The following is an 18,301-nucleotide window of genomic DNA, read 5'->3' as shown; positions in this document are numbered from 1 at the left end:
CCAACTAATTAATTAAACTTATAAGATCTGCTTTGCTACAATGGGGCCCATAGCAACATATAACACACTGAATAAGAGAGCAATCCTATGGTCCCTAGGACAGCATCCTAGGGACTATAGAATATTGTGGAGTCCCCTTTTGGAGGCTGTAGACAGTGTTATGACCTCAGGAGAGAAAATCTGAAAAGGAATTCTGGCCCCACATGGCCCCTCCTAGCCCTCATGGAAGCACCGTGGCAGCTTCCTCACTGAGGTAAGAGCTCCAACCTCAGGTCAGGAAGTAAATGATGAAGGGGACAGAGTGGGGAGGAGCTAAGGAGCTGCAGGATCCTAAAGCCTCCCAGCTCCTGCCTCCATCCTCACAACTCCACTAGACACGCTCAAAGGCACGTCCCCTGGAAAAACAAGAACAAGGAGGACGGATCACCTCCAGTGCTCTTCCTGCTATGTTTGCAGTCTACCAGCAGAGCACAGGATGTCTGGAGTGTTCTGACATCGGAGCACTCCTTGGATGGGCACAGGATTGCTCTGTAAAGCTACTTCTGCTCCTAGCACTATCCAATCATTGCTCTTCCACTGTAAACTACAAGTGAAATTGCAATTTATTTTCCACATTGCTGGAATAATTGCACTTTTTCCAGGTGTACATCCTGCTATGTTCTGTCCACATCAATGAGCTGCTGTGGGTGAGGAAGGAAAAGGTCCAATTCACTTGAACAGCCATTTGGAGCTCAGCACCCAGTCATTGTAACTTTTGTAGCACCACCATTTTATGACCCTGTTTATTTTTTTAATCAATCTTTTAATTAGCGCAAAAACATTTTTCCTGCTATAATTTTTTTTAATGAAGAGTGTTATAGTGCTGTAACACCATGATGCTAATTCTAAACAGTGGTTCTAAAAACCATTGCCCATCACTAGCATTAATCACATTGCTAAAATGGCAGTGACTGGAATATAGATAAACATTGAAGCTTTTTTTAATTTAAAAAAATTATAGCCAGAAAAGCATTTTCGCACTAATTAGAAGATGATTTTTTTAAAATGGAGTCATAAAATGCTGCCCATCCCAGTGGTTATAACTGAATGTATGCTGAGCTGTGATAGGTTCACCTGGTTCTCATCAAAAACCCTGCCTGTTTAAAACGATGGAAGAGTAGCACTAAGGGCATCTATACCTGTGGAGACTGTGCAACTCTCCCATTCTTCTGGAAGAAAAAGTCAGACTTTCTATATTGTGAGAAAAGAAGGAAGAACCACAGGGAGAATACAGGATGACAACAAAAGAAGGATGGCGCTGTGTAGATGTCCTGTAAAATGTGAGTGACGCAAGCATGGCAATTCCACACTAAGCATCCGTAGGAAAAAAAGAACTGGGAAAAGTCCTAGCACTAACTTGCTAGGACTTATATCTCCAGAAATGTTCACCAAATTAAGGTTGTCCAAGCTAAATCTGATAGTGGGAGCCACATTTTTCCTTGTGTTCATCTTGTTCACATATACCGTGAAGGGAGGGGGACTAATTTTAACATCAATGAGGGGAGCGGAACCCTCCTTTATCTTGCCTCCCCACAATCTGTTACTCAAACTCATTTTCTCCCTAGCCTCTCTGACCAGAAGTGACCAGGCTGGGAGAAAAGTACTAGATCAGGGATGCCTAACTGGCAGTCAGCAAGCTAAATCCAGCCCTAACACAGATTTCTGGTCTCTGTTAAACAACTGTAGTAAAAAGCTTGCCCACGGCTTCACTTGCTCACATCTGTCTTTTGGATTTTTAAAAAAATCTAATGCTAAATTATACCAACTTCGTTATACTGCCTGACCATTCATGAGGAAGTCAGTTTGTGTAGCAAAATACACTTTCCGTCCCTGTGACCTGGCTGAGAATATGGAAGTGGGGCATCCCTGAGCTAAATCTGATCATGGCTGAACTATGAAGAGTGTTGAGTTCAGCAAAATGATTAGAATATTAATAAATTTCTTCCTGCCTATATTCAAATGCCCTTGGCCTTGTCACTTTACCCCACTTAGTAGATGGAGCATAGGACATTAACCATTAATAGCAATACAGTAGCACTCACTCATCATAATATTCCAAGCCCAGAACACCTCTGTTTTTTACAATATGAAATTCCTCTGGAACAAGAGTGTCTGCTACACTTGCTGGCTAAAAAGAGAACAGAAAGGGTAGGCTTTAAAACACACTAGCATGAGATGGACATAAAGAATCCACATATTCCCAAAGGGGGTATTTGGATTCAGGTTTTGACACAAACGCACCCCATATAAAACCTTGCTTGCTGCCATTCCTTAAACATGTCTTGTTGCCTAGTTAAGGTCCCCAAACGTACAAGTAAAACCAAAGTTTAGCTTCCAGAATAGTGCCTTCTGAAGGCATGAACAGGGAGACACTACTAAGACATACTTGCCTGTCACCTCCCAAGGAAAGAGGCTGGAGATACAGGGAAACTGCCTTAACTATAATCTGCTCAGTGCAAATTAAAAATTAACCATGGTTAGCATACACCATGGTTCACACACCCACTTCAAACCATGGTCTGCACTGAGTAGACCATGGTTAAAGCAGCTTCCCCACCTCTCCAGCCTCTTTGCAGCCAATGTTTAGGCATTGAACCACTGTTTAGGCATTCAGATGTAATGTGGAACCATGGATAAGGAAAACAAACTGTGGTTAAGTCCTACATCTGCCCAGGGCCACTATCTGTAGCCTAGAAATCAGCTGGTAAATGTGTTTTAACAGATGTTTTTAAAACTAAGCAAAACAAACAGGTACGAAGGTCCAAACGCCATCTGAGACTTCTTGTGGCTTTGGGGAGAGAAAGTGGCCTAGCTGCAGAAAATTGATGTTACACAAAAATGAGGAAATATAAAGTCCTTGTCGTCAGTCCTCACTGCTCATTCAAGCTTAAAAATATTCTTTTTTGCATCTATACAATCCCCAACACATGCTCAATGCTCAAGTCAAACTCCATCTTACCTCTCAATGCTTTGAGAGAATTGGTAAAAGCTTACGCCTGTGCTTACTGTTATCAGTGCCTTGACAGAGAGACAGATTCAACTCACACATTCAGTTACAATGGCTTCCTGCTTCAAACTTTTCGAAGTCTTGTCAGGTACAGGAGTTGGGGGAGGATTCTTTGCCTCTTTTTCAGCAACGATATCATACAGAAAAGAGACATCCCTTAATAAACACAAGGAAAACAATCGCTCAGTTGGGAAGGGGCAACAGAGGCACGTGTGCGCCACTTTTTACTTTTTTTTTTTTTACTTTGGCTTTATTCTGTTGTTGTCTAGGTTTATACGTAATGTTTTATTATGTTTTTATATTGTATGGTTTTAAGTTTTATTTTTGTGAACTCCAAGAGAGCTTCAGCTATTGGGTTGTATAGGAATGTAATAACGAAATTCTCCACTGTGCTGCTGCCCCCTTTCATCTGAATCATATTGCTCTAAACAGCTGACGATCCAAAAAACAAGTCCTGCATCAATTCAGCAGGGGATGAGTATCAGTTAAAATGGAGCAGTGTGCAAAAGGCAAAAGATTTATACAATCTGAAGAGAAACCAGAGTATCTCTTCAAATCATATAAATCTTTCACCTTTTCTGAGCCCTCTTGACAGCCAAAGAATATTACAACATTGAAAGGATAAATGACCCATGGGCCTGTTTAGCCTTGAGAAGAGAAGGCTGAGGGAAGATATGATAGCGCTCTTCAAGTACTTGAAAGGCTGTCACAGAGAGGAAGGCCAGGATGTCTTCCTAATCATCTCAGAGTGCAGGACACAGAATACTGGACTCCAGTTACAGGAAGCCAGATTCTGGCTGGACATCAGGAAAAACTTCCTGACTGTTAGAGCAATACGACAATGGAACCCGTTACCTAGGCAGGTGGTGGGCTCTCCCACACTGGAGGCATTCAAGACGAGGCTGGACAGCCAGCTGTCAGGGATGCTCTGACTTGGATTCCTGCATTAAACAGGGGGTTGGACTCGATGGTCTTATAGACCCCTTCCAATCCTACTATTCTATGATTCCATCTCTTCTTGACCATCCCAGAGTGCAGGACATGGAATAATGGGCTCAAGTGACAGGAAGCCAGATTCCGGCTGAACATCAGGAAAAACTCCCTGACTGTTAGAGCAGTATGACAATGGAACCAATTACCCAGGGAGGTAGTGGGCTCTCCCACACTGGAGGCATTCAAGATGAGGCTGGACAGCCACCTGTCAGAGATGCTTTGACTTGGATTCCTGCACTGAGCAGGGGGTTGGACTCGGTGGTCTTGTAGGCCCCTTCCAACCCTACTATTCTGTGATTCTATGAAATGTTCACCTCCTATAATGCAATGGATTGAGGACCTAACAACACTATCAACATTTGAATGGGTGGTTTATAGGCACCACTCACGAATGGATAAATATATGGATATTTGGTCTGCTTCTCTTGAAGCTTATGCATAATCCCTTGTTTTGTTTTTCTAGAATGTTGTATTGAATGGAATATTGATATTTCTATGCATGTAATTTCTTGTCTCCCCCCTCCCCACCTTTTTTCTTCTGCGTGATTTGTTTCTGTTTTGTTTAAATCACAATAAAAAAGATCAATATATAAAAAAAGGAGCAATGTGTGACGAGGAGGGAGTTGTGTTCTAAAAGGTTTGTTTTTTAACAACATTGGTGATCATCCTTTTTGTCAAGTGTGCCACAAGTCAAATCCAAGTATGAAAACAGGGCTGCTCTGCTGTGTATTGCAGTACATATGCAGCCTCTGTGGAGCACAGAGCAGTGTGGTTTGTGAGAGACAGGCAGGAGAGCAAGTCTTACACCCATTCCAAGAGGCAGCTAGTACTTATAGAATGTGGTGATGTTCACTGAGCAATGATGTGCGTGTTGCATGTTGTGACTGATCCCTCATTCTTAGTTTGGGGCCACATATTATAGATATAGTCCTATACACCAGCCTTCCCCAGCTGAATGGCCTCCATATGTTTTGGACTACACCTTCCAACAGCCCCAGCTAGCATGGTCAATTGTCAAGGGGGCTGGGAACTGTAGTTCAAAACATCTGAAGAGGACAGCTTGGGGAAGACTGTGCTAGGACAGGGGTAGGCAACATTTTAGGGCCATGGGCACATTTGGCAATTGGAGAAACAGGCCTGGGCACGTCACAAAATGGCTGCCATGGGAGGTGTGGCAAAAAGACATGTAAATTGCCCAAAAGTCTGAATACAAGGCAAAGGTGGGGGTCTGAGCCCCCATACACTAAACAACTCCTTTAAACCCACAGTATTCAGCATCAACAGAAACCTGTTTCACAGCAGTCCCTGCTGCCAATAAGAAAATGTGTTATTTGTTTTTTAAAGTGGGAGGGGTAGGGCACTTTGGTGGGCCTGTGGTCACCACATTGCCTATCCCTGCTCTGGGTGATAGAAAGGCTCATGGGCATTCCTGTTCCAGTCCAAATGTATCATTACATCTATGTTGCACATTTTAGCCAGGCTTATTTATAGATGTGTAAAACGCTTAATACATGTTTGCCTAGCATTCTCCTCCACTCTTGCGCTGGGCCCCTCAAATCTTTTGAAAACTACTGGTTCCTTTAAGGAGATATGAGGTATCCATACATTCAGATGGGGGCCCTACTATTTCCATACTGTTACCTTCCAGCTCCTGTCAAGCAGATGGGATGCTCGATCAAGTATCGAAACTTGTTTCTACGAACAGGATGTTGCCAGACCCCATCGGCAGTACGGATGCAACCCTGAAGACGAAGCAGAAAAGTTCAGTTTACACTGGAAAGTTCTCCAGGATCAGGCAGTAAGCAAAGACAACCTGTTATTTAAGGGATTCTGTACAAAATCTCCAATATTGATTGTCTTAGAATCATAGAATAGTAGGGTTGGAAGGGACCTGTAAGACCATCGAGTCCAACTCCCTGCTCAATGCAGGAATCCAAGTTAAAGCATCCCTGACAGGTGGCTGTCCTGTCCAGCCTCGTCTTGAATGCCTCCAGTGTGGGAGAGCCCACCACCTCCCTAGGTAACAGGTTCCATTGTTGTATTGCTTTAACAGTCAGGAAGCTTTTCCAGATGTTCAACCGGAATCTGGCTTCCTGTAACTTGAGCCCATTATTCTCTGGGATGATGGAGAAGAGATCCTGGCCTTCCTCTCTGTGACAACCTTTCAAGTACTTGCAGAGCGCTATCCTATCTCCCCTCAGTCTTCTAGTCTCAGTCTGACTACATATTACATATAAACACATATAATGAAACCCTGTCAGTTTCTTCTTTTAAGGAAAAACCATTTCAGAGAGGGTGATTTAGGGTAGAGAAGCAGCAGGTGGGGCAGGAGGGGTTCATGAACTCTTCCCCGTCTGCTACTCTTTGTCCCCAGACTACTCCTACAGTCACTTTTCTTTAGAAGCAGCAGCAGCTGTCAGGGCTCCACTATATCTATGTATGTGCATGTTTGTAATGTGTAGTTGGGCTGTCAGAGGAACAGTTCATGCCTAAGAAGTTCATGTGCAAACTGTAGCCTGCAAATTTAATTGTAGCCTGCAAATAAAAAAATATTTTATTATTAACAGGTGGGACCCAAATGGTATACATGCACTAAAGAAATACAGAAAAAAAAGTTGTTTTATTGCAAACATTTTAAAACAAGGATGCAAAGTGCAGGCCACCATTTCATATACACAGCCTTTTGAAAACAAAGAAAAAGCTGCTCCAGCTGGTCCAGGGACTACAGAAGCAGGCAAGCTCCCAGAGAGCGAGTGAACAGAGCGAGCGAACAGAGCGAGCGAACAGGGGGAGCAAACAGGGGGAGCAAACAGGGGGAGCAAACAGGGGGAGCAAACAGGGGGAGCAAACAGGGGGAGCAAACAGGAGTTGGCCAGGGGAGTTGCAGTGGTTGAAGAGACAAAGGAGACAGACAGAGGCTAAGAGGTAAGTGGGCTGCAGGAAGCCCAGGGGGCTGCCCTTTATCCTCTGATTGGCTGTGAGCTCACCAGGTGCTTCTGAGAGCTCCAACTGAATTGGAGGGGTGTGGCCTGAGTACTCCCAGCAGCTGAGTGGGCGGGAAGCTTCAGTCTGTTTCCCGCCTCCCAGCTGAGCACAGCAGAGCAGAGCAGAGCAGAGCAAGCTGCTCCAGCTGGTCCAGGGACTACAGAAGCAGGCAAGCTCCCAGAGAGCGAGTGAACAGAGCGAGCGAACAGGGGGAGCGAACAGGGGGAGCAAACAGGGGGAGCAAACAGGGGGAGCAAACAGGGGGAGCAAACAGGGGGAGCAAACAGGGGGAGCAAACAGGGGGAGCAAACAGGGGGAGCAAACAGGAGTTGGCCAGGGGAGTTGCAGTGGTTGAAGAGACAAAGGAGACAGACAGAGGCTAAGAGGTAAGTGGGCTGCAGGAAGCCCAGGGGGCTGCCCTTTATCCTCTGATTGGCTGTGAGCTCACCAGGTGCTTCTGAGAGCTCCAACTGAATTGGAGGGGTGTGGCCTGAGTACTCCCAGCAGCTGAGTGGGCGGGAAGCTTCAGTCTGTTTCCCGCCTCCCAGCTGAGCACAGCAGAGCAGAGCAGAGCAGAGCAAGCTGCTCCAGCTGGTCCAGGGACTACAGAAGCAGGCAAGCTCCCAGAGAGCGAGTGAACAGAGCGAGCGAACAGGGGGAGCGAACAGGGGGAGCAAACAGGGGGAGCAAACAGGGGGAGCAAACAGGGGGAGCAAACAGGAGTTGGCCAGGGGAGTTGCAGTGGTTGAAGAGACAAAGGAGACAGACAGAGGCTAAGAGGTAAGTGGGCTGCAGGAAGCCCAGGGGGCTGCCCTTTATCCTCTGATTGGCTGTGAGCTCACCAGGTGCTTCTGAGAGCTCCAACTGAATTGGAGGGGTGTGGCCTGAGTACTCCCAGCAGCTGAGTGGGCGGGAAGCTTCAGTCTGTTTCCCGCCTCCCAGCAGAGCACAGCAGAGCAGAGCAGAGCAAGCTGCTCCAGCTGGTCCAGGGACTACAGAAGCAGGCAAGCTCCCAGAGAGCGAGTGAACAGAGCGAGCGGACAGGGGGAGCAAACAGGAGTTGGCCAAGGGAGTTCGGCAGGGGAGGTCAAGGGGGAGGCCCCTAACATTTTTTTTAATTATTTTTATTTTTTTAACTAACTTTTTTCCATTTATTTGTCTTGTAACACACACTTTCACACCAGTGGGACTCTGCTTTTAACCTCTACTGAGTAGAGGAGCAGGCACAGGCTAGTCTAGAACAATCACAAAGCTAGACACAAAAAGGGAAAAGAGGCTATGGAAGGACAAGACTCTCCAGTGGTGGTGACCTGCAAGGTGTGTGCAATGTTTGTTTTCTTGCCTGAGAACAACATGGCCTACACCTGCAACAAGTGCAAGTTGATCACACTGCTGGAAGAAAAAGTAAGTGGACTGGAGCAGCGACTGTCGACCCTCCGGGGAATAAGGGAAGACGAAGAGTTCTTGGACAGAATGGGGGAACTACAGCAGCAAAGGGAAGACCAGAAGCTTGAAGAGCAACAGCAAGATGAGGCAGTGGGAAATGCTGAAGTGAAGAAAAATGGAGTAGAGGATACTCCTTGGAAAAGGGTGACAGTTAGGAGAAGAAGAACTAGACGCCACTCTGCACCAGTGGAAGCAGTGGAGCTGTGGAACCGATTCCAGGTACTTGCGGATGAGACTGGAGGACAGCCTGCAGAGGAAGAATTACAGGGGAACCTGCATGAGAGTGAGCAAGAGGCTGAAGGTCAGTCAAACAGAGGCGATGAAACTCAGGCCTACAAGAAGAAGAAGAGAAGAGTGATAGTAGTGGGAGACTCCTTGCTGCGTGGGATCGAGACCCAAGTATGTCGCGAAGACCCATGGACTCGCCAGGTATGTTGTCTCCCGGGAGGACACATTAGAGACGTGACTGAAAGGTTGCCTGCACTCATAAAGCCCACTGACAGGTATCCCTTTCTTCTCAACCATGTGGGAACAAATGATACCGCCAAGTGGAGCTACGAAGAGATCACGTCAGACTTTGAAGCTTTGGGAAGGAAACTCAAGAACTTTGGGGCCCAGATAGTTTTCTCATCCATCCTTCCAGTAATTAGAAGAGGGATAGAAAGGGAACGAAAAATACTCTGGGTGAATGACTGGCTACGAAGGTGGTGCCGACGAGAGAGATTTGGATTCTGGGACCACGGGTTATACTTCCTGGAAGATGGGCTGTTGGCTAGGGATGGGTTGCACCTCACAAAGGATGGGAAGAATGTGTTTGGCCACAGCATGAAGAACTTCATCAGGAGGGCTTTAAACTGAATCCTACGGGGAAGGGAGATGTAATGTTGGGGGTAACAATGGACGTAGGCGCATGCACTGCAACGGAGAGAACAGCTCTGATAGCGCCCAATACTAGTCTTCAGACACTTGTAGGAAGAAAGCCAGACTATGAAGCATATGGTCTTCGATGTCTATATACTAATGCCCAGAGTATGGGAAACAAACAGAAGAACTTGAACTCTTAATACAAGAGGGAAATTATGACCTGATAGGTATAACTGAGACTTGGTGGGACGACTCTCATGACTGGAATACAGCAACTGAAGGATATAACTTGTTCAAAAAGAACAGGAGGAACAGAAAGGGAGGTGGGGTTGCACTGTATGTGAAAAATACGTACCTCTGCACAGAAATACAGGAGGAGGTGCTTGGTAGCCCCATCGAGAGCATCTGGGTTGAAATAAATGGAGCAAAGAATAAAAGGAACCTGGTGGTCGTAGTCTACTACTGGCCACCCAATCAAGGAGAAGACAAGGATGAAACTTTTGAACAGCAAATAGCCAATGTCTCAAGGAAGCATGATGTAGTAGTAATGGGGGACTTCAATTTCCCTGATATTTGTTGGGAGACAAATTCTGCAAAACATGGCCCCTCCAGGAAATTCCTGACTTGTGTGGCGGATAACTTCCTCCTACAGAAAGTAGAGGAAGGAACTAGAGGATCGGCTATCCTTGACTTGATCCTAACCAACAGAGATGACTTAGTGGATAAAGTAGCAGTTACAGGAACTCTGGGGGAAAGCGACCATGTTGTACTTGAGTTCTTGGTTCTAAGGGAAGCAAAAGCTGAGGGTAGTCAAACGCGTACCCAGGATTTTAGGAAAGCTGATTTTAATAAACTCAGAACAATGATCAGTAAGGTCCCATGGCAAGCGACGCTAATGAGAAAACGAGTCCAAGATGGGTGGGAGCTTTTAAAAAAGGAAATTCTCAAGGCACAATCACAAACAATTCCAACAAGAAGAAAAGGTGGAAGACAACAGAAGAAGCCAATGTGGCTTCACAAAAAGCTTAGGGATGACCTGAAAACAAAAAAAGGACACATATAGGAAGTGGAAAGAAGGCCAAGTAACAAAGGAAGAGTACAGGCAGATAGCACAGAATTGCAGGGATGGCGTCAGGAAGGCTAAAGCTGAGAATGAGCTGAGGTTAGCAAGGGATGCTAAAAACAACAAAAAAGCTTTCTTCAGCTACGTGCATAGTAAAAGGCAGAGGAAAGAAATGGTGGTTCAGCTATTAAATAAGGATGGCAAAACGATAACAGATGACAAAGAAAAGGCAGAGGTGCTCAATTCCTACTTTGGCTCAGTCTTCTCCCAAAAGAGGGTCTATGACCCCCCTGGTAAAGGCAAAGTACAGGCTGAAGGGGCAGAATTGCAGCTTGAGATCGATAGGTATATGGTCAAGGAACACCTCATTACTTTGAATGAGTTCAAATCTCCAGGGCCAGATGAACTGCATCCTAGACTAATAAAGAAACTGGCAGAAGAACTCTCAGAACTGCTGTCTATTCTCTTTGAGAAATCATGGAGGATGGGGGAAGTGCCAGATGACTGGAGGAGGGCTACTGTTGTCCCTATCTTCAAAAAGGGTAAAAAGGAGGAACCTGGGAAATACAGACCAGTCAGTCTGACATCAATCCCTGGGAAAATTCTGGAGCAGATGATAAAGGAATCCATCTGGAAGCACCTTGACAACAATGCCATGATTACTCGAAGCCAACATGGATTTGTCAAAAACAAGTCCTGCCAGACAAATCTGATCTCATTTTTTGATCAAGTAACCTCCCTTGTAGACCGTGGGAATGCTGTAGACATCATATACCTCGACTTCAGCAAAGCTTTCGACAAAGTGCCCCATGATATCCTGATGAGCAAACTAGCTCAAAGTGGGCTAGATGAAACAACGATCCGGTGGATCCACAGTTGGCTACAGAATCGGACTCAAAGAGTGCTTATCAATGGGACCTTCTCCAACTGGGGGGAGGTAACGAGTGGGGTACTGCAGGGCTCAGTCCTGGGCCCAGTGCTCTTCAACATTTTTATTAATGACTTGGAGGAGGAGGTGCAGGGAATGCTGATCAAATTTGCAGATGACACAAAATTGGGCGGGATAGCTAATACTTTGGAAGACAGAAACAAAATTCAAAGTGATCTGGATAGACTGGAGCGCTGGGCAGAAAACAACGGAGTGAAATTTAATAGGGATAAATGCCAAGTTCTGCACCTAGGAAAAAGAAACCAAATGCACAGTTACGAGATGGGGGATACGTGGCTCAACCACACTACAAGCAAGAAGGATCTTGGAATTGTTGTCGATCACAAGCTGAATATGAGCCAACAATGTGATGTGGCTGCAAAAAAGGCAAATGCTATTTTGGGGTGCATTGATAGAAGCATAGCTTCCAAATCCCGGGAAGTACTAGTTCCCCTCTACTCAGCACTGGTTAGGCCTCAACTGGAGTACTGTGTCCAGTTCTGGGCACCATACATTAAGGATGCAGACAAACTGGAGAGGGTTCAGAGGAGGGCAACAAAGATGATCAGGGGACTGGAAACAAAGCCCTATGAAGAGAGACTGAAAGAACTGGGCATGTTTAGCCTTGAGAAGACTGAGGGGAGATATGATAGCACTCTTCAAGTACTTGAAAGGTTGTCACAGGGAAGAAGGCCAGGATCTCTTCTTAATCATCCCAGAGTGCAGGACACGGAATAATGGGCTCAAGTTACAGGAAGCCAGATTCCGGCTGAACATCAGGAAAAAATTCCTGAATGTAACAGCAATATGACAATGGAACCAATTACCTGGGGAGGTGGTGGGCTCTCCCACACTGGAGGCCTTCAAGACGAGGCTGGACAGCCATTTGTCAGGGATGCTCTGACTTGGATTCCTGCATTGAGCAGGGGGTTGGACTTGATGGCCTTGTAGGCCCCTTCCAACCCTACTAATGTATGATTCTATGATTCTAAAAAGATGATAAATGATTGATTACAAGATAGCCCCTTTTGTGGCAATGGTCAGGGAGACAGTCACAGTTTTAAGATAACATGACGGGCAATTTACACTGGTAGGAGCTCCCTGGGGGACACACAGCTAATAACTACAATTCTGATAAAGGCTGCTGTGTTATACTGAACTGTTTAGATAAGCAATAACCAAGCTGTAGGGCATTTGGATAGAGGTTGTATGTCTGAAGCTAGACATAAAATAGTTTTGAAAAGATTTTTGAAAGCTATTTGAGAGACATTTTTCACTTGCCATGACGCCCCTGTGTCACCTTTGCTTAAACAGGTTTTGAAACAAAAAACCTGCCATACCTGTTGACAAAAGGTAAAAATGGGAAAAGAGTATACATGACAAGGCAGCAATCCTTCTTTCAAACTGCCACTAGCACTTGGAAAAAAATTGCCCTTCTCCAGCCTGTCTCATACCTAGTGCTAATAAAATGAAGTCCCACAATGAACCCTTGCCTCAAGGAGATTCCAGCTCAAATCAACTGATTCCACACATTACATCTGCGAATTTGAGGAGAAATCAATGTATCTTTATTGTTCAATTGGTTCTGTCCCTTCTAGCTTTCTGAGTCTTAGTTTGAGTAAGGTCTTCAAATTGATCTGTATGATGATTCACAAAACCTCAAGTACTGGAATGAAATGTCCATAGGAACATTTGAAGGTGCCTTTATCCTGTTAGTCCTTTGGCCCATCTACGGCAGCCTTCCTCAAGCTGGCACCTTCCAGATGTTTTAGACTACAACTCCCAGCATGCGCCAGCCAGCCATTGTTGGAAAGGCTGATCTACAGTCTAAGCAGCAACTCTCCAGGATCTTAGACAGAGTCTTTCTGAGCCTTGCTACTGCTCCCTAGATTCTTTACCTGGAAATGCTGGGGACCGAATCTGGATCTTCTCACACATCTCTCACTTGAGACCCTGAACTTCTTATGCTTGGCAGCTCGCCAGTACATCCCGCATTTCTATCCCCTGCCTAAGAGCTTCTCTAGAGGAGCGATTTATTGCATGCTCGTGACTGGTCACTCACAGAAGTTAGTGGGTTCTTTACACGACGTTGTCAACCTCCAGGACATCTCCTGCACTTTTCCCCATTTATTCTTTCAAAAAGAGTGGGGATAATGCGAGAAGGACATTATTCCGATCTATCGGCTGTGTGAAATGCTGGCATAGCGCTATAATGCACTATAATGATAGCGCCATCTAGTGGCTGGAAACTGAAACACACAGAAACAGGTAGAACTTGCTGAGGAAGGACTTTCCTCGATTCAAACCATGTGTAAAGGAGCCCATCGTAATCTTGCAAAGAAACCGAAAGCGGAAAGCCCCGGTAAGGATGCAGGTATTTTGCTTAATGTAGAGAAGCTCTAAGAACACGTCCCAATTATTTATTACATGTATATACCACTTTTTCAGCAAAGAGAGCAAGGCAGCAAGCAGAGTTCCTAAATGGTCTCCCATCCAGGCACTGACAAGATTCAGACCTGCTTCGCTTCAGCAGGGTTGCTGTAACACATGCCTCCGACATTTTCATTTTCAATATTTTCTTAGCCATTTACCCTGCACTCTCTGCTGGGGTTTCTTGCCTCCTCCACCTTTCAGTGAACTTCAGATCCTGATGAGTTTCTCACACCTCCGTTCTTCAGAAAACATTGCTTCTTGCAAAGCATTGTCCTAGACTGATGTCTAGGTGCAACCATCATAATTCACTGTTACCAGCAGATATCCAACCAGTGGATTTTGTTTTATGCCAGACTTTATACTGAAAAAGCAAATATTCATCTAGCGAAAATGCATTTACACACCTGAAAGTCTTTTATACTTTTTTTCTTGGGAGGTCTTAAAAAAGCGGGGCATTGGACAGGTTTGGCAGCAGAGGTCAGAGCAACAAATATCTCTTCTGGGATGAAATCATGCTGTAAGGATGTGGGAAAAGGCTTTGAATGGTCTACCACACCCGACTTGCCTCTTAACTCAGGGAGTTCTAGAAAAGAGTAGGAAAGAAACGCAGGCAGAAAGTGTTAATATTTTGATAGCAACAGATAGATATTTTTCAGAACTAAAGCATACTGATAATTTCACTCTTGTGCTCTCTCGCTGTCTCTCACACACACACATACCCTTCACTTTGGTGCTCCAAATACAATGCTTTATCCACTCCACTATAATGGCCTATTAGAAATGTGCTGTAAATTGTTTATTAGTATCATTGTTAAAGGAAAACATCAACACCAACAGCAGAGAAACGTATTCAGTTGCATGACCCACAGTTGTTACTTTATATAATCATGGTACCCAGAAGCACTCAGAGGTGCTTAGAACATGCAGAGATCCACATGAGAGATACATCCTGTGATGCTTATAATTTCTATATTTGTCTCAAATTGCAACAGATATAAACTGAGAAGATTCCTGGTAAAATTAGAGAGGGGTGGGTGGGAGAGAGAAGAGAACAGGGTTTTCAGTTTTCTTTTGGGCCACCACCTGCTGTTCCCATTGTTCCACTTTCCTTATTACCCCATCTTCTCTATGTAGAGCTTTTATAACCCCTGCCAAACCTTTGTGAAAGGATTTTCCCCTCTCCACTAGGAGTTGCATCCAATTGCAGTTGTCAGCTGTGTGGAATGTGGTTACCCGAGTGTCAAGGGTACTCACTGAACAGTGCCTTCTCCATCATAAAGGGTGAGCAACAACTTGCCCTTTCCCATGCCCACAACATTTTGTCAATTTTTTAAGAAAGGTTTCATTCTAAATGGTTTGTCATTATTTAAAAGCTGAACACCCTGCCACCAATGCAGAAGAGCTTTTGTAATTCTGTTAAAATTGCTAAATGTGAGGAAAGTTGCTCTTTCCTGGCCTACCCCCAACAACACCTTGCCATTTCATGAATTCCCACACACACAACTTACGTTTGTTCATGGCTACTTAACTCCTCCTCTTCAACATTAACATTTTCATCCCCCTGGTTCAGTTTTTAAGTGGCAAACTCAAGTGCCATTTTTCTCCACAGCAGGGTTACCGGCCCGCCCCATAAAGTCATTACATGGGACAGCATTTTATGCTAGTGGTGATGGGATTGACACAGGTTCGGCACTGCAGACAAAACCAAAGGGGTTATGTTTTTCTGGAAAGGCCCAGGTAGACACTTGCTCCTGCAGTATTCTAATTATTGGAAACATGCTTCTTTAATGATAAGCAACCATATATGAAGTGCCTTCTAGAAGAGGGGATTGAAAGACGCCTAGGTATGGGAAAGAAGAGATGAAAGAATCTTGCTATAGGGCAATGATGAACAACAGACAGAAGGGATTCAGGCCTAACCGCTGAATTTGGGCAGCTCTTGACCTAAGCAACATGTGCCATGATTCCTCGTTTCTCTGATATATTCTAGGGGGATCTTTTCTTCTCATATATTCTGCTGGCAACACCTGCATGTCTTGTGTGCCACAAAAGCACAAACTGTCCTCCAAATGTTGAGCAGTACCATCAGGAATCCAAACACAGCAGACAAAGCCATACTCAACAACCTCCATTTCTGGCTGCAGCTTTAAAGCATCAAACAATCCCCTGTGAGATTTACCTTTATTGTCCCTGCTGACAGGTACTAAAGATGTATCTTTTGGTTTTTTGATCTCTTGTTTTGAAGTAGATGGCGGCACTGGAACCTGTTCCTTGTCAGCAGACATGCTGAAATGGTGACCTTGGGTGGTTTGCTGATTGACTCAGATATATTTTCAGCAGCAGCCTACCTGGAAAGGATATATAGCTCACATGGATAGACTGTTGGTGCTCCCAGATGGGCCTATCATTGTGCAATTGCTCTGCCTCATTCACAGAATTTTACAAGGGATCCAGAAGACATCATCTTCTACTTGTAACCCTTCTCTGTTTTCCCACCTCTTCTTCCATCCTAGGAGGAAAAGACAGGATTAGTTATCCCATCTTTTCCTCCTAAGATGTAAGAAGAGGTAGGAAAAGACACAATGTCTCCTGATTGGTAGCACATAGCACTAGGAAGCTATGTCTGGAAGCACCCTGTATGATTGCACTCAATAACATGATCCAGTTTCAGACTCCTCATCTAGGAAGGTATGCTACCATGAAGGAAAGAACACAGGGTGCCGTATACACACACATTGTGTGTTTTTCTACATTAACGCTTGTGGCGCAAACTTGTAAATAACCACTCGGCCTATCACCTGTGATGCGTAGAAATTGCCTCCATGGAAGGAAACTTTGTTGTAGTTTCTTTTGCTTTTAGGACAAAGATAACATATGAACAGGCAGGCTTGTAAATGTGTAGGCTAATAATTTTTGTGGCCTTGTTTGCAAGATTGTGTGGCACATTAGCTAAGCTTTCCATACCCCCATCAGAGACTGTGTTCCCTTGCTACCCCCTCAAGCATCACCTGTGGTGGTTAACCCAGGTTATAAAGAACAGCAGCAAGTCATCAAGACTATTGTCTCTATTTGGGACTGCCTCTCCCATAAGAACATCATGAATTGCTTCTGCAGCTGCTGAATACCATTGCTGAGGGCAGGGGTAGTGGCAGGACCACTGTCACAATATGCAAGTCTTTGTTTGAAATTAATTGTCAGTAGAGTTGGAAAAGCAGGGGTAGAAGGAAGAATTGAATAAGAAGGAAGAAGTGTCATTTAGCTTTTGTTTTGCTTTTTAAAACTTAACTGGTTTTCATTAGCTAATACAAGATGCAGCCCATTTCTTCAAGGCTGGTTCTAAACTGCAAAATTAATAGTCTTGAAGAAGTGGGCTGAATATATTGGCTTCAAATCTGATAGGCATGTTAATTGTTTAAGGGTTAATTCCATAATTAGCTATTTTTCTATTGTTCCTGATTAAGATCTCTGTATAACTCAAAAGCTTCCATATTCTCAGCTCAGCATAAGGTTCAAACTACCATTGGTTTCAGCGCTGAAGAAAAGTAGAGACTACTACAATGATGCAAGGTCTCTATTCACCCAATTGTCCTTTTTAAGAAAGAATATTGGTGAATTGTCAGGAATCTCTACTGTAGCACACATTTTTCCTTTTCTTGTATATCCCCCACCCCCACAAAGAACACATTACCCAACCCTCCTGCACCAATGAGCAATGAGTTTCCAAACTACTCCTCCATGAGGACTAGAGACCTCATCCCAAAGAAAAGTTATAATGACTCAATCCACAGGGACCAGCGTAGCAATACTGTACACAGGGAAGCCTTCGGCGCTGGACACTCAGCCGAAACTTTAGGAGGAGAAAAGGCGGGGTGACCTTGTTTACCTATCCCTTCGTGCTTCCTGGCGGCAGCTGTTGCTATGGGAACGTGGCCCGCCTACACGGCGCCTAACTGCGGGGACCGCTCCGCCCAGACCTTCCTCCCCTGCGCTTGAAACGCCCCTTTCTCCGCCTCCTGCTTTCTCCCCGCCGGTCGCCCGGCTCTATTCAATCCCCCAACGTTAGAAAAGAGCTAGGAATTTTCTTTCTACGAGGCACTCATTAAGCCGCCTTAACAACGGTATCTGGGGCCCTCCTGGCCGATTGTGAGGAATTATGGGAGTTGTAGTCTAAAAGGCCTGGAGGAGGCCAAAGGATTATCCATGTGCTGGCTTCCACAGCGATCCAAATTCAGAGCCGTGAATCTCATAGCTTGGACTGACAGTTTCCGGTCTCAGGAGAAGGCTTTTTAAAGCGTACCTGGGGCAAAAGCGCCCCGTGAAATAAGTATTGGAGTGTGTGTGTTTTTTAATGTTGAGTTTCAAACCAGCTTTTGCACTCTCCTCTTTCACCCTCAACAAGAGGCTCTTGAGATCCTCTTCGCTTTCTGCCATTAGGGTGGTATCGTCTGCGTATCTGAGGTTGTTGATAATTCTCCCGGCAATCTTAATTCCGACCTCTGATTCATCCAACCTGGCATTTCTCATGATGTACTCTGCATATAAG

General features: G+C 44.9%; 1 protein-coding gene across 1 annotated transcript in view; it reads right to left on the bottom strand.

Moving 5' to 3' along the window:
• Positions 1–17,662, bottom strand: part of AXDND1 (axonemal dynein light chain domain containing 1) — a 62,181-nt gene extending 44,519 nt beyond the window's left edge. Inside the window, exons 1-6 of the mRNA XM_084851250.1 lie at positions 17,642–17,662; positions 15,938–16,106; positions 14,163–14,341; positions 5,681–5,781; positions 3,085–3,202; positions 2,082–2,167 (exon numbers count right to left, since the gene is read on the bottom strand). Coding sequence (XP_084707376.1) covers positions 2,082–2,167; positions 3,085–3,202; positions 5,681–5,781; positions 14,163–14,341; positions 15,938–16,043 — 590 coding nt within the window. The 5' untranslated portion in view covers positions 16,044–16,106; positions 17,642–17,662. The remainder of the gene's footprint in view (positions 1–2,081; positions 2,168–3,084; positions 3,203–5,680; positions 5,782–14,162; positions 14,342–15,937; positions 16,107–17,641) is intronic.
• Between the last annotated feature and the right edge of the window lie 639 nt (positions 17,663–18,301).

This window comes from Heloderma suspectum, chromosome 4 (genome assembly GCF_057233095.1).
Source record: "Heloderma suspectum isolate Gila_16-S chromosome 4, 16-S_ref, whole genome shotgun sequence".
NCBI classification, from domain to species: Eukaryota; Metazoa; Chordata; class Lepidosauria; order Squamata; family Helodermatidae; genus Heloderma; species Heloderma suspectum.
The sequence above is the reverse complement of the archived record's forward strand: the minus strand, read 5'-3'. Positions and strand labels throughout refer to the sequence as shown.